The sequence below is a fragment of the Zingiber officinale genome, chromosome 6B, assembly GCF_018446385.1.
Source record: "Zingiber officinale cultivar Zhangliang chromosome 6B, Zo_v1.1, whole genome shotgun sequence".
Classification (NCBI taxonomy): Eukaryota; Viridiplantae; Streptophyta; class Magnoliopsida; order Zingiberales; family Zingiberaceae; genus Zingiber; species Zingiber officinale.
Genome location: NC_055996.1, coordinates 12,745,855 through 12,760,699, shown reverse-complemented (window position 1 = coordinate 12,760,699; position 14,845 = coordinate 12,745,855). Strand labels below are relative to the sequence as shown.

The 14,845-nt window shown below is 36.4% G+C and overlaps 2 protein-coding genes and 1 long non-coding RNA gene across 3 annotated transcripts; 2 read left to right on the top strand and 1 right to left on the bottom strand.

Annotated features, from left to right (window-relative positions):
* On the top strand, nt 1-7,028 carry LOC121992012 (phosphatidylinositol glycan anchor biosynthesis class U protein-like). The gene is made up of 14 exons (XM_042546124.1): nt 1-263; nt 354-401; nt 1,158-1,218; nt 1,415-1,447; nt 1,944-2,068; nt 2,461-2,595; nt 4,064-4,140; nt 4,230-4,495; nt 5,390-5,446; nt 5,533-5,701; nt 6,319-6,376; nt 6,454-6,539; nt 6,618-6,674; nt 6,798-7,028. Exons 1-14 carry the CDS (start codon nt 125-127, stop codon nt 6,876-6,878), a joined length of 1,392 nt encoding a protein of 463 aa, XP_042402058.1. The 5' UTR covers nt 1-124; the 3' UTR covers nt 6,879-7,028.
* Nucleotides 7,029-7,303: 275 nt separating this feature from the next.
* LOC121992013 (E3 ubiquitin-protein ligase ATL4-like) lies at nt 7,304-8,971 on the bottom strand. The gene has a single exon (XM_042546126.1). The coding sequence runs from the start codon at nt 8,820-8,822 to the stop codon at nt 7,782-7,784; it is 1,041 nt and encodes a 346-aa protein (XP_042402060.1). The 5' UTR covers nt 8,823-8,971; the 3' UTR covers nt 7,304-7,781.
* Nucleotides 8,972-9,088: 117 nt separating this feature from the next.
* LOC121992014 lies at nt 9,089-10,829 on the top strand. The gene is made up of 3 exons (XR_006114796.1): nt 9,089-9,845; nt 9,918-10,230; nt 10,460-10,829. It is a non-coding gene; the product is annotated as an uncharacterized LOC121992014 (long non-coding RNA).
* Nucleotides 10,830-14,845: the final 4,016 nt, after the last annotated feature.

Here is a 14,845-nt window from a genome sequence, read left to right as displayed (position 1 = left end):
GGTTGCACTTTTCAACTGAAGATCCTACACCGGATCTGTTACCCTACGCCGATCGCCGGCCTCCGTCGCTCGTGTCAACGGCGAACACAAAGCGTCGCTCGTGTTAACCGGAAGGAGAGCAGCCATGGCGGGAATCAGAGGCTACTGGACTCTGGCGGCGGCGGCGATCGCCTTCCGTATCCTCCTCCTCTTTTGCTTGCCTAAGGATTTCCACCTCGGATCTCATCCTGAGATCACAACCCCTCTCACCAGCCTCCGTCGCCGTACGAGCCCTTTCGCCTGCTCCGTTTACTCTCTTCTTCCTATCATTTACACTCGTTAACCTCTTTAGTCTTCTATTTCTGTTCTTACAGTGGCGGAAGGTTACTGGCTCAAGCAGGCGTCCATGTCGCCCTACTCAGGTCAGTCCATTTCCACGAGTTCCTACGGGGGAAAGAGCTGAATTGGTCTTTTCCGAGCCATTTTGTGTCAAGTATATTGAGCAACAAAACGAATCTAATGTGCTACCGAAATGACCACTAGCTTTGCTGTTAGGAAAAGAAAACAAGGGATGCTTTGAGCTTCCATATTAGTTTCTTGAGAAAATATAAATGACTACTCGAAGTGGAATCAAATACGATTTGGGATAAATGAATGCCTATAGTATGTAAATGACTTTGTTTGTGATCATCTGAGCTTGTATTACAAATATTATGCTGTATATTTATTCTTATGTTGCCGGTTATAGAGTGATTAATGTACTTTTGTTTGCACGTAATACTTGTATTGAGGCAATGTCTACTGCGAGTCATTTGATACCTGCCAGCAAGTTACCATGATTGGTTTGTTTGAAAAGACCAATTAAAAAAGAGTGTCTTTGTAGATGAATAGTTTCAATTTTATATAATTGTAGATTTACCACCTGCATGGCTGCATGTTGTTCCTACATGAATGGTATAATTTGAGTGCCTTTTCTGTTTTATTTTTACCTGTGGAAATGTGATAATCTGCTAGCTATCGTAGATGTTTTCAAACCAAGTTTATTGGTTACAATCAGATGTCTGTATCCCTTTGCACTAGAATCTGCTGCCTTTTGGCTTGGAACTTAATTGATCCTCATAAGAAGAAGAACATACCTCCTTTATTGCATTTATTAGTTTTTGGTCCCTTTTTTCCAGGTTCGATGTATCATGGCTCCCCTGTGCTACTGTCAATTCTCGGGCCCCTTAGTACTAAAAGGTATGTGCCATGCTAATTAGGGAAACTATATAACTAAAAAAAGATGAAATAACTATGGTTTATGCTTATATATGCACATTTTGTTTTGGAAGAAAATGATGGAAGAGTTTCAGAATAAAATTTTAAGTTACATTGTTTAGTTTTGATATTCATTAGCCAAATTCACAAACATCTCCTTTGGGATTCAATTTTGCAGATCTGAAGGGCGACCTCCTCATTTCTACTGCAGGTAGCTCCTCATTTAATTTATGTAGTCTCATAATGAAAATCTTATGTTTTGTGCTTCTGCAATCCTTTTGTGGCAGGCTAACATTACCAATTATGAAACTATTTCTTTTATCTCATGTCGTACTGGCATAGCTAACTTTAACTGTCTATGGGTGTCATATTAGCTTGGTTATTTGCTAGTTAAATAATCTCAATTTTGATGCACTTCATGAGCCACGCACTAACGTTATGTCAATATGTCTGATCATGCAACTGTTAGATACTACATCTGTTCATCTTTTATTATATAATTTATATGGCCTCAATTTTGATTCTTAATATTATTATTTGTTGATTGAGAATCATCTGTCATCATTGGCTATTCTCTTCTCAAATGAGTTCTTCTGCTGTTTTGCTTTTGAAACTCTCAGAATTCTTCTTAATGAATCGTTTTCATGTTGCTGTTTTATAATCATAATTCAAATTTAGAAATTTAAATCTCATCAATGCGAAAACAGTCTGCTGTTTGTGCTTGTAGACTTTATTACTGCCACCCTTATCCGTGCAACTGGCAAGAAGCTTATGCTGTCACGTCACAAGCATTTGCAGATTCTCAACCTCTCAAAGCTAGTAGAAGCTTCAGGTCTGTCCAAATCCTTGAAACTGCATGGGTAGAATGTTTATCATCTTCACTTTAATTGCTTATAATTTTTTCTCATGTACAATTCTTTTTCAAACCTCATCTAGTGGGATAAGGCTTGGTTGTTGTTGTACACTTCTTTTTCAAAGTGTGTCAGTGCATATATATACTATATGAACTAGCACTCGTTGACAAATTTCTTAGACATGGAGCATCTGTATGATTGCCATGTGCATCATAAAACTGGTAATAGATAGAAGATTTAGAATTGTGTCTATAAAATATGTTTAATTACTTAGTGTAGTACATGAGTTAAAATAAACAGACGGAGAAGTGAAGCAGGGTAGGGGATCATTTGAAATAAGGCACTAATTTCATCTTACTTTTGTTGTCAGGTTTTGTAGATTCTGGAGATTTTGCTGCTTTAATGTATCTTTGGAACCCAATGACGATTGTCATTTGCATTGGATCATCTACATCACCAATTGATAATTTGATGGTTGTCATGGCTATATATGGAGCTTGCTCAAGTAAGCAAAGCCTCTTTTCTTCTCTTATTGATGACGTCTTGATGTCAGATAATTTGTCTTGATGTCAGATATTTTGTACCAAGCTTTGATTTTCTGAAAGTTTCTTTCGTAATATAAGTGCTCGCTGTTTATTTATTGAGAGTTCTATTGCATAGATATATATTGTTAGTGAATATTAAGCATTCTTCTAATTCTATGTTCTTTAATAAACATTAAACATGTCCCCTCGGGATGGTGCGGTGGTTAAAGCATAGGGTGTTGCCACATGAGGTCTTGGGGTCGAAACTCGGCGCGTCCGAGCATGCCTTACTCCATGCCTTACTAATGGCTAGTAGCCACATGTGATTTACCTCCTCCGTGTTGGCCTAGGGACAGATTGGCAGGGACACTGGGGCGAGCGAATCGCCTTTTGCCACGTTTAATAACATTAAACAGGCACTACAGTTGGAAAAATGATTCACATATGAACTAGAAATTTCACGAGTTACTAATTGAAATGCTATTCCTGTAGGATTAATTATTAGCCTTTTGCAATGTACTATTTATTTTGATCCACATCTAATCTGATTTGTGAAGTAGTAGTTTTTTTTTTTCTTTCTTTCTTTCGTTTTTTTTTAAATTTTTTTTACAGGCTTATTCCATGCATATAGTATTAGCAGTGTGTGGTTCCCATTTTTTGATGGTACAATTTGACACATTTCCCCACCTAGTGGGAAAAGGCTTGGTTGTTGTTGTTGTTGTTGTTGTTGTTGACAATTTGACACATTTAGGTTACTTCTGTTAATATGCATTTGGACTATTTTATGTTTTTTTTAAAGTCCTAAAATTGTCAACTCAAATCGTAGATGATACGTTTTACTAAGCTAGTAGTGCCACTACTGGATTTTTTTTTATACAATGAGGTCAGGTGAATTAATCATGTCCAGAATTGTGGTTTTATGTATATGCTGTAAAACATCAGATTATTTATTTTTGTGATAAATACGGAAGTTTTCACTCAAATTTTCAGGAGTGGTTTTCTTTTAATCCAATTGATACAGAAAGTACTATCCATACATTCTTCTCGATTTTCCATGTTAATTTTGTTTGATCAGTTTCATTTTTGGATGATGATAATCATGTTTTATTTGTGTTATGCAACTAATTTCCTTTCTACTAATTATTTGTTTGTTGGCTGATATGGTTATTATATTGTTGCTTGTGGTTAGAAGTTAGGTGTATTTTTTTTAATGGAATTAAAAAAAAGGGTAGTCTGATGTATAAAGCTTTTGCCAATGAGGAGTCCCGGGAAGGGTCTATTGTTTGCAGCCCCTACATTTCAAGAGGTTGTTTCCACTAATGGAAGTAAAACCCATCAGATAAATTTGGAACCTTAGATTTTAGCTGTTGGGTGCTAGTTATTGCTTGATTCAGCAGAAGAATTACTATTATCGTTGTTGCTAAAAGGTAATTTTTTTGTTTTTGCCAGGAATACCTCCATTAGCAGCTTTTGGATGGGTTTTTGCAGTGCACCTATCTCTTTATCCAGTTATCTTGATTGTGCCGGTATTCTTTTTGCAATTCACATAATTATTTCATACATCTACTTATTAATTAAAAATAATGATTTCTTTAATTGATTAACTTTACTGCAGATCATTCTTTTGTTAGGGTATGGTCTGGATGCTCCTCCTTCAAAATCGTTTCTTCTGAAAAATTCTTATGCAAGAAAAAACAGTACTTTAGCAAAGATTCAGGTCAATTCAGGAACTTCAAGTCAAACAGATAAAGCAATTAATCATTTCTTATGGATTCCAGTGCTACATTTTGCATTATGGGTGTCTGTGTGGTTAGGCTATGTATTAGTCTTGAGTAGTATATCCCTCAAGGGGATTGGAAGCATCACAGAAATGTTCAGGAAGTAAGTTTTACCAGTGATGACTAAAGTATCTTTGTTATTCACTTTTTCTTTGCTGATGCAATATTTTTTCTATACCTATTTCTTTAATCCAAAACCGTAAATGTCAGTCCCAAGCTCAGATGAAAAAGGTTGTGGGTTGTGTTAGATTGCTACCTGACATCAAATTTAAGGTGAATGTTCTATGAATGGATCCATCAAGCCTATTTCTTTAATTCACCTCAACTTGTGTATTACTACTGCCTGAAGATAGAAAATCTACAGTTACAATTCATTGCTAGTTAGATTCTTAAATTGGAACCTTTTATCTCAAGATCACCTTCTTCCATGATATATACTGTTTGCCTGATTCATATCTGACAAACCTAGACACCTATATAGATGTAATTGTACCTCGTGGGCTAGGTAATATTCTCATGATACTCTTTAGGAGCATATTGTAATTTTTTCATGAAGTGGAAAATCAAGAATGCGATGAAGGTTGTTTCTATATCAAAAAGAACAGAAATTGGAGTACATATTTTGCTGGTTTCCATGTATATTCGAATTTCTGTTCTGCACCCATCACAAAACATTGTTAATGCTTCATCATATGCAACTTCGTACTATCAAAATTAGGGTATGATTTAAGATGTTTATCTCACTTATTTGAATAAGATTATTTCTTCCTTGAGATTCAGTTACCAGTTCATACTTTGAGAAATGATTGTTCAAGTAATTTACAATTGTTTTCTTGTTTTTATTCTGATAGATGTTTTAGGCAATCTGTTATGCAGACGGATCTTCTAGAACTGCTATCTGCATCTCCCTTATTATCAATTTTTGATATTCTTTCAGCAGAAATTGCTTCAAGAAATGTCCTTTTTTAATTGCTTGCTTTTGTGTTTGTTTTGGCAGAACATATGGGTTTATTCTTACTGTTGAAGATTTGTCTCCTAATATAGGTTTACTTTGGTGAGCATATTGAAGGTTTCCTTTATATGTATCTCAGTATGCTTTGATTATTTATTTGCCTGCTCTTATGTCTACAATGACTGCAGGTATTTTTTTGCCGAAGTTTTTGACTTCTTCAGGAACTTCTTCCTTATAGTTTTTCATGTCAATATTCTCTTCGTGATCTTGCCATTGGCTATACGTCTAAAACACCGGCCGTGCTTCCTTGCTTTTGTGTATATTGCAATATCTTCGATGCTAAAGTCTTATCCATCAGTAAGTTATCCTCACTTGAGAAAATTGATTATAAGTCATCCTACGCCTCTAACATTTAAGTTTCAGTTGTTTTAGTTCCTCAAATTAGGCAGTTAATTGGTTCCTTTACTGGAGTTAAGAGTATATATTAATTTCCTCTTTTGACTCGGGGTTCTTAGTGTGCACTATGAACTCTGAAACTTCTCTAAAAATTAACCTTTCTCTGGAAGAAAGTGATAGTCTTCCATAGCATAATGTAAACATTACTTTCAGCTCATATACATCATTCTTCTTTATGAATGAGAATTTGTTTTTCCTTGCAATCTTGTCTTATTAGCTGATAGTGGTCGACTGCAATGACTAGACAATTTACTCAAACTATTTTCAGATTCTTGGTACTGAGCAAGTCAAGAAATTCATTAGATCACCATTAAGCCAAAGGAAAAAACAAGAATGCATAAAAACTGTAGAATGATCATAGGCTATGATCAATGGAAATTGGTTAAGTGCCATGCAATTTCACTTATGTTACAAAGTGTTAATCCTAGCTGAACTAAACTTTTCAGGATTAATCTCATGCTGGTTTCACGTATTCTTTGTTCAGTTAAATTTGAGTATTAATTTTTCCTGTTCAACAGCTTGCTGATTCGACTCTTTACCTGAGTCTTGTAACACTATTCTCTAATGAGCTCGCAGGTAATATTCTCATCCGTATCTTCTCTGTCTCTTACTTGAACATTGGCATGTGATGACAATCAAAGTTACTCATGCAGATATGCAATTTTCTTTCTTCCTTTTTTGCGGGTATATTGCAGTCTCTCTTTTCAGCCCTGTTATGCACAACTTGTGGATTTGGAGGGTAATTCTCTCTCTATTATTCTTATTGTAGTAGTTTTTTTTTCCCGTTTCATAGCTGAAAGGTTCAAAACGTTAACAGGGGACTGGAAATGCAAATTTTTACTACGCCACCGGCCTTGCTTATGCTTGCTTACAGGTACTTGTACATTTGATTTCACGAAACATCAATTTTGAACCATGATTATATTTCAACATGATTGCATAGACAATCCACTGTCTAATCTAATATTCTATTTACACGAGAGTTGCAATTTTACAGACTATCCTGGTGGTTGAGAGCGTTGGCTCAATGCTGAAGCATGACCGGTTGCTCAGAAAGACAGTCGAAGCTGAACACTGAATCAAGCTTAGTTTATCATAGCAATATTTGCCTCCATGCCTCTGTTGCTTTGTTAATTGGATTGTTATCTTCCCTGATCAGTTAAATTATGGACCTAACGTTGAGATAATGTTTTAGCAGATAATTAGAGCTGTGACAGTGACAGTGACAGTCGACGAGCATGCCACTGTTATATTTTTGCTGATGCATCGACATCGACGGCGACCCGTGCATCCCTTTTGTCTGCTTTATACGTATGTATGAACTTCATAGTCTGTCACCTTCGTGACCTTGTTTTGGATTCTTCTAAACTAAGTTGAAAAAAATGCTCACAGGAACAACAATCCATCACTATCCTACCTTATCTTAATCTTGTTTATCTTGATGTAACCCAAAATAATCTGAGCACTGATCTTCTGTCCGTAAATTACGGATAAGAGGATGGTCCATGACATGAAGACTTTTAATTTGGATGGACTCCATTTTTAAATGGTGAGGTCCATCCAAGGGCAGGGATCCTCTAGTCCCGGATCCTTGAATCAGTCCTGATCTTTTGTTCATTCATTGGTTGGATGAGTTGGATTTCACCTGTTTAATAAGTGAGGTCCAGTCTATCCATCCAATGAATGAATAGGGCCTTTTCTTATCCAAAATTTTTTGAACCAGAGGTCTGACCTTATCCATCCAAATCAAATATCTAAAAAAGTGAACCATCTTATCCGTAAATTTGCGGTATCCCTACTCAAATAATTTGGATTAAGTGGGGCTAATGACTGCATTAAACTATTAGCCATATTAAATCAAGACCTCAGCAAGAATTTCAATGGCAAAACGGTCAAAAATAATAAATGTGAAATAGAGTGGGCATTTTCGTCATTTGGCTGATGCGAAAGAAGCTTCCATGGGGAAGAGGGGAGATGACGGTTATGCCCCTATCAACCACCTGTAGAAATCGTAGTAGCCGCCCTCCTCTGCCTCCCGCCGCGCGCTGCCCTCCAAATCCCGCGACCACCGCGCTCCCTCGCCGCCGTCGTAGCGGTGGCTCCACCTCCCAGACAACTGTAAGGAAGATATAGCGGAGGAAGCGGAAGATAGCCACCCCCTTCCTCCTCCCCCTGCCGCTTCTGCCACCTCCGCGCCCGGCTGCGAGGGCTCCGGCGGCGCTGACGCTTCGCTCTTTTCTTCCTTTACGATCCTCCTTGGGATCCACGACACCACCGCCTCCACTTCCTGGTCCACAATGTACTCGAACGACGACCCTAGCGAGAACGCCCGCAGATGCGGCGGAAGGTTCCCGGCAGCTGGATCCGACTCCGATGTTGTTTCTCGCCGGCTGACGCTTCCGATCTCGACCTGGAAGCTTCCTGGAGTGGAGGTTTCTTGGCGAGGCGGCGGCAGGGGTGTGGCCGGGAGAGTGATGGAAGTGCGGCAGAGAGGGCACGAGGGGGCGGATCGGAGCCATGGATCGACGCATTGTGAATGGAAGGCGTGACGGCAGGCCGGGAGGAGGCGGAGCTCGTCGTGCGGGCGGAAGGGGCTGAGACAGACGGCGCAGTCTGGGGAGGATTTGGGGAGGACGGCCAGGGAGGATGCGAGGGAAAACAGAGGAAGCGAATCCACCAGTGCTGCCTTGTCTTTGTCAGAGAAACCGGAGTTGGAGTCAGGGGAGTCAGGTCGCGGTGGGAGTGTTGGAGGTGGCGGAGGTAGCGGAGGGGGTGTTGCGGCGACAGAAGAACTGCGGATACGGGAGGAAAGGAAGCGGAGGAGGAGGTGGATGGAGGCGGAGGCGACGAACACGAAGGCCACGATGGCGGAGACGATCAAGAGGCTGGGGTTGAGGGATAAAGAGGCGGAGCTGCTGGTTCCTTCAGGATAGATCTCTTCCGCCGGAGGTTGGAGCTTGGGTGGCCGCTGCAAAAGCGGAGCGGACGGCGGCGGCCGTGGCAGCGAGGAGGGAGAAGCCATGGAAGACGCATAAATTTGGTTCGCTTCACTCCTTTCCGCATTATATGTTTCCGCATAATTATTAGAATGCCCTTAAATTTATTTTTTATAAATGCCCTTAAGGTTTCACTAATATCTCTTAAAATATCCCCTTCAATAATTTAAATACCTTTTTTACCCTTATACTTATTAATAGAAAATATTTAACAAAACTTCAAAATATTTTAAAAGTTACTTTATATTAGTTGATTACATTAGTCATAATTTTAGTTTCAAATATAAATATCTTGAAGTAGCATTTATTTATATATGAATACATAAATTAATTTATCCTTAGACTAGTATTCACATCTTTGGCAATAATTAAATTGTGAGGAATCAATTTTGGAGTGATCTTCAAGTAAAGAACAATATAAAGTCAACTAGAGAGGCCATTAAGTTATAGAGTTTACTTATTATTTAAATATATTTTGTAAAACAAGTAAATTTTTATTGCTATTAATAACACATTTTATTTTTGATAAGATCAACACAACATGCTAGATCAAGTGATAAAGGATGTTATTCTATAAAAGCTTTATCATGTTTAGTATATGAATAGCATGATATGAGATGAATTGTTACTCTAGTTATAAACCCTGTATCATATATCAGAACCAAAACTAAAAGTCTTGACACTTTAGTTTAAAATGTACCATGGCAACAATCGAGGAGAAGCAAGACGACTGTGGTTTAATACCCCAGGGAGACTTTCAAACCACTGGAAAAAGCTATGGCCTGTGGATGATATCATTGAAGCAATTGTAGCAATGCGTTGGGTGAGGAGTGATGGTCCCTCAAGATGAAACACTGATGGGGACCAAACCAAAGGCAGTCACTCTCCTTGTCTCACAGAAAGGAAAAGCTACTTAGGAAGCTTTAGCAGTTGGAGTAGTACATTCCCTTCTTCCTCCAGAATTGGGCCACAAGAGCTCTCAGTTTGCAGAGGTGCAGTGGTGTTTGCCCTAAACAACAGTAACTCTGTGGAGATTTCCAACAAAGCAAGTAGGTTTCTTTTCAGCCTTTCAGAGATTATATCTACATGTGTCTGCCATTGACTGTCTAACTCTTCTTTAGGTTGCCAAATTACTGCAACTTTCAGATGTCTGTATGTTAAGAACACATTGGTTGGGTAAATGGTAGGCCCTTAATTTAATTCAACTTTTCAGTTGTCTGAGACTAGTTTGCTTATCATGAGATTAAGTATTGGCAACTTACTTCAACAATCAGGTACGCTACAGTTTAAGAATTTTGTTTATTTTATGATGTATATAAGATAATTTTTGCAAGGAACATCATTCAGTTACGAATAGCATGGAAAAACAAAGCAAAGATACCTTAACTGTCCTTGGTTGGTGCTTAACTGAATTCCTGCCTCTTCAAATTTCAGGTTCTTATTACTTTTATTATTTGTCAATTAATTTGATTATGAAAGCCAACCTTTGAATAAATAAGTCATCATTGAGACAAATTTATCTCATCATTATCCTGCAGCCTAGATTCCAAAATGAGTAAACAACGACAACAATAATGATAAAGAAATGTGTATATATTGCAAGCTTTGTACTTTGATTTGATTGTTGAGAGGCAAGCTACTTGAACTCAATTTATTCTTGTAGATTGTCATGATGCTTCCAATTTGCTTTGCGGGTTGGTGTCTGGGCTTTTGTACTGAATACCAGAGCACTCAGATCTTGTAGCAACCATTAGGTGGTTATATGTTGTATCGATCCATTAAAAATTCCAAGGATCTACTTTTATTTTGATGAGAAAACCATCAATTTCACTTTCAAATCCTGTGAAAATTTTGGCGCACGCTGTCTTTTGAGATTTAACTCAGCTGAAGCAAATGACTCAGGTTGATTTAATACTGCTGGCTGTATTTTCTTTCCCCTGCATTATTAGCATATTTATATTACCCCATATGAGTGGATTGTTGGTAATGTTTCTCATTGTGTTTAGCTGCTTCTTGGAGCTTGATTTGATTAATGGCTTCGTCATCTCTGTCTAGGGTGGCAAGCTGTGTATCAATCTCTGTTGTGTGTTTTTCGAATGTTGAAGCTGAAGTCGAAGCCAAGACTCCATGGACTTAACCAGCCTAAATGCTTCCAATGTGCCATTGTTGCTCGTTCAAGGTAGATATGTCTGCTCCTATTTCTGAGTTGCTAATTTTAATAGATGTTTTGCCTTTTAATCTCATGAAGATTCTGAGTGAGAAATGGCCATGGCCAATCCAAACATGCTCTGGTATTCATCTTTATTTTACTTTATGCTGGTATCCATGTGTTATAATCCGACTAATCGTGATCAGTCCGGCCTTATGAAAATTTTCATTCACCATCAGAGTAAATCCGAAAGTGTAAGTGGTAGTCCACACAATGGCCTAGCGATCCCCATGGTTTAAACACGAGAGGTGAATTTCTTACAGTCTCTCGGTTTTAAACCTAGGTGCATGGGAGGCCCAATATTGATTCCTACATCATAGTCCGGGGGCTTGATTTTAGCTTTCTTGCTTTTAGATAATGTTCCACTTATAGGTTAACAAGTTATGATATGCCCCTCGGGACGAGAGTGCAATGGTTAAGTCCCTTTAGTGGTTAATCAAGAATCTAAGGGTTGAATTTTAGTTGCGACATACCATAAAGATTTTTTTCAGTGGGACGACAATCTTAAGAATGTTGGCCGCTTGGATGCATTAGCGGAGTCACGTTAACGCCTACCTAAGTTTTAGCCTGACGGCTCAACCGTGTTGAGAAGAAGATAAATTTGGATTTGTAGTGGAGAAAGAAAAAAAATACTGAGAAAAAGAAAAGTAGCTTGGAGTGATGGTGTCGACATCGACGCTCGTGGCCCACGGCTCAAGTAGATCATCCGGACGGGTTCTACCATTGCTTGGATGGACCTCTATGAACACTTTTTGATATACCCTGGTGATCGACCGATGAAAAATTTTCATGAAGTTAGATCAATTATCTCTAAAATTAATTGATTCAAATAGCTAGATATTAAATTATATAAAAAAAACAAGTTACGATATTATTATAGTCCTTTACAGTCCAAGACTAGAATAATGGTGTCATTTATAATGCTTACAAAAACTGACTGAATTTGTAAAATTTTAGTTTCTTTAATTATTTAGAAAATGAGTACTTTTAAAAGTATATAAAAAATATATTGACAAAAATTATCATTATCCTTAAAATTTTTATTCGTAAAAATAATTTTGTAATAATGTTGTCCTACAGTTTGGATAAAAATTACTGTATGTTATAATTTATTTTAACAATAATAGCTATAATAATTTTGACTAATTAAAATTAATATTAAAATATTTTTTATTTTTTAGTTAAATTTATTATAATATTGCTGAAGATATTTTTAAGAATGAAAAATAAAATACAATTATTATTTTGATATTTTTTTTAATTTCTCTATCCTTTCCACTTCAGCTTTTTAGCATAATTATAAATCATATATCCTAATTTTAAAATTACATAATTATGTATCCACTTCTATTTTTGTCCCTATTATTATTCCCAATCGTGTATCTTTTTTAAGCAGTGGAATCAAAATTTTTTTAACTGATTTTGATAGATTTGTATTTAAAAAATTATTACTCTTACTATATTACATCAAATTAATATTTGAGGGTATAATTATAATCATAAGAATTAGACGAAAAAATAAGAAATATCTTCATGTCATTCTGAGATCTTTAAATCAATTAGTCAATCATGATAATTAGATGGACATATTCGTGTTAAAAAATAAATCCTCTCAATATGTATTAAGTCAAATTGATATTTGAAGATATATATATAATTATAAAAATTAGACGAATTCACACGACATGAAACCTCGGAATGACACGAAACTAATTTTTATGTGTTTATATAGTTCTCATAATTGTAAAAATATTTTTAAATATTAATTTAACCTAATATATCGAGAATAATAATTTTTTAAATATGAATTGGTCAAAATTGATTTAAAAAATCAATTTGTCAACTTAGAAAGCAAATTGCTTCCCCCTTTGACAGCACACCCCTCCCCCCTCCTCTCTCTCCCTTTCAAATGACATTTCTACTTTTTATTCTTTATTTTATTTTAATTTTTATTTAGTTTTATTTTTTAAATTAATTTTGTTTATTATACGCATGTCAAGACACTTTTTTCCTTTAAATTACCCCTCTTCAACACTTGACATATGTCAGAATCTCCTCTCTCTTTAAATTACCCTTCTTCCAGCCCTTGACAAATGTCAAAATCTTTTATCCATTTAAATTATCCCCTTTCAACTCTTGCACATGTCAAAATCTCTCATTCTTTTAAATTACCCCATTCCAACCCTTGACACTTGTCAAAATCTCTCATCCTTTTAAATTACCCTACTTTCAACTCTTGACACATATCAGAATTTCTCAGTCTCTTTAAATTATCCACCCTCTAATCCTTAACACATGTCAAAACACCTTTCTCCCTTTAAATTACCCCCTTTAATCCTTGACACAAGTCAGAACTTCCCCTCCCCTTAACCCACACTTCAATTTTTGACACATGTCAGAATCTCCTCTTTTAAATCCTTCCTCACACTTCATTTTTAATCACTCTTCAGTCACACCTCCCTCCATTGCTATCTCCCTCTCAACCTCTCCTTCTCTCTTCCTGAAACATAGTTATCTTCTTAGCCATTACTTTTCGTAAAGTATAGAAGAAAATTATGAATGACTATTTGAGTTTATTTTCAGATAGTTAGTCAATTGAGAATGTTGTTCCTAGTGGAGAGTGTATCTTCAACAATAGTTGTGATTATACAGTCGTATTTATCACAGATCAGGTTAGTTATTATCGTTATTTTATACATATTCGTTATTTATTTTATAAGTAGAGAAATTATGTTAAGATTGTATAATGTCATACTTACACATTTTTGTTATAATTTTTTATATAGATGTTTAAGAGTAGAAAAGATTTGATAAATTGGGTAAAGACAGTTGATCTGAAGAATAGTATTGTAGTGGTTATTAAAAATTCTGCTAATTTAAAAGGTGACAAGCTGTCAAAGTGCTATCTTATGTGCCAAAGAGGTGAAAAGTACAAATCACCACGAAATCTAGTTAATGGGCAATCCTTAAAAAAATATTGGGATTAAAAAATGTGAATGCCTATTTGAGCTGCGAGGTATACCAATACTTCCAGATGGTGTAATGTAAGGTTTAAGGGTTGTTTGTGGTTTCCATAATCATCAATTAGCAGAATATATTGATGGTCATGAGTACCCGTGTAGGTTAAAACCAATAGAGAAAGAATTTATGCTCGACATGACCAATAACACCACAGCTCATGGAATTCTTAGTATTTTGAAGGAAAGAGACCCATCAAACATTACAGGGATCAAAAGCATTTACAATGTTATTTTCACAAAAAAATCCGCTAAATAGGGCGGTCTAAATTCTATTCAGTATGTCTTGGACCAATTAATTAAGAAAGAATACCTCCATAATTATCGTACAAATCCAGACACCAACAAAATCACAGATATTCTTTGGGTTCATCCAAAAAGTCTAGAGTTGTCTGTCAATTTTTCATCTGTGTTGATCATTGATGTCACATACAAGACCAATGAGTATCGGATACCACTATTGGGGGTTGTGAGTATCACATTCACAATGCGAACTTACTCACTTATGTTCGCATATTTTAGTAATGAGAGGACAGAACAACTAACATGGGCATTAGGTACCTTAAAGAAGTGGATGGTTGAAAAGAAGACATTGTTGCCATTGGTGTTTGTTTCAGATCGGGATTTGACGCTTATTAATGCCATTGAAACATGTTTTCACAATTCATGTCACATCCTTTATATTTGGCACATAAACTAATGCGTAATGAAGAAATGCACCCCTATGCTTAGTTTGGAGTGACAATGTTTTTATATATCATGACACTTACTCGTTAATTCATCGACATAGTGGTCTTACCAGCTGAAGTAGGATGTTATGCGC

Excerpts from the sequence above, each read along its gene's own strand:
- LOC121992013 (XM_042546126.1), bottom strand. The coding sequence starts at position 8,822 with ATGGCTTCTCCCTCCTCGCTGCCACGGCCGCCGCCGTCCGCTCCGCTT.
- LOC121992012 (XM_042546124.1), top strand. The coding sequence starts at position 125 with ATGGCGGGAATCAGAGGCTACTGGACTCTGGCGGCGGCGGCGATCGCC. Across the intron at positions 1,219-1,414 it reads GGGCCCCTTAGTACTAAAAG|ATCTGAAGGGCGACCTCCTC; the intron begins GTATGTGCCATG and ends TCAATTTTGCAG. Across the intron at positions 4,496-5,389 it reads ATCACAGAAATGTTCAGGAA|AACATATGGGTTTATTCTTA; the intron begins GTAAGTTTTACC and ends TTGTTTTGGCAG.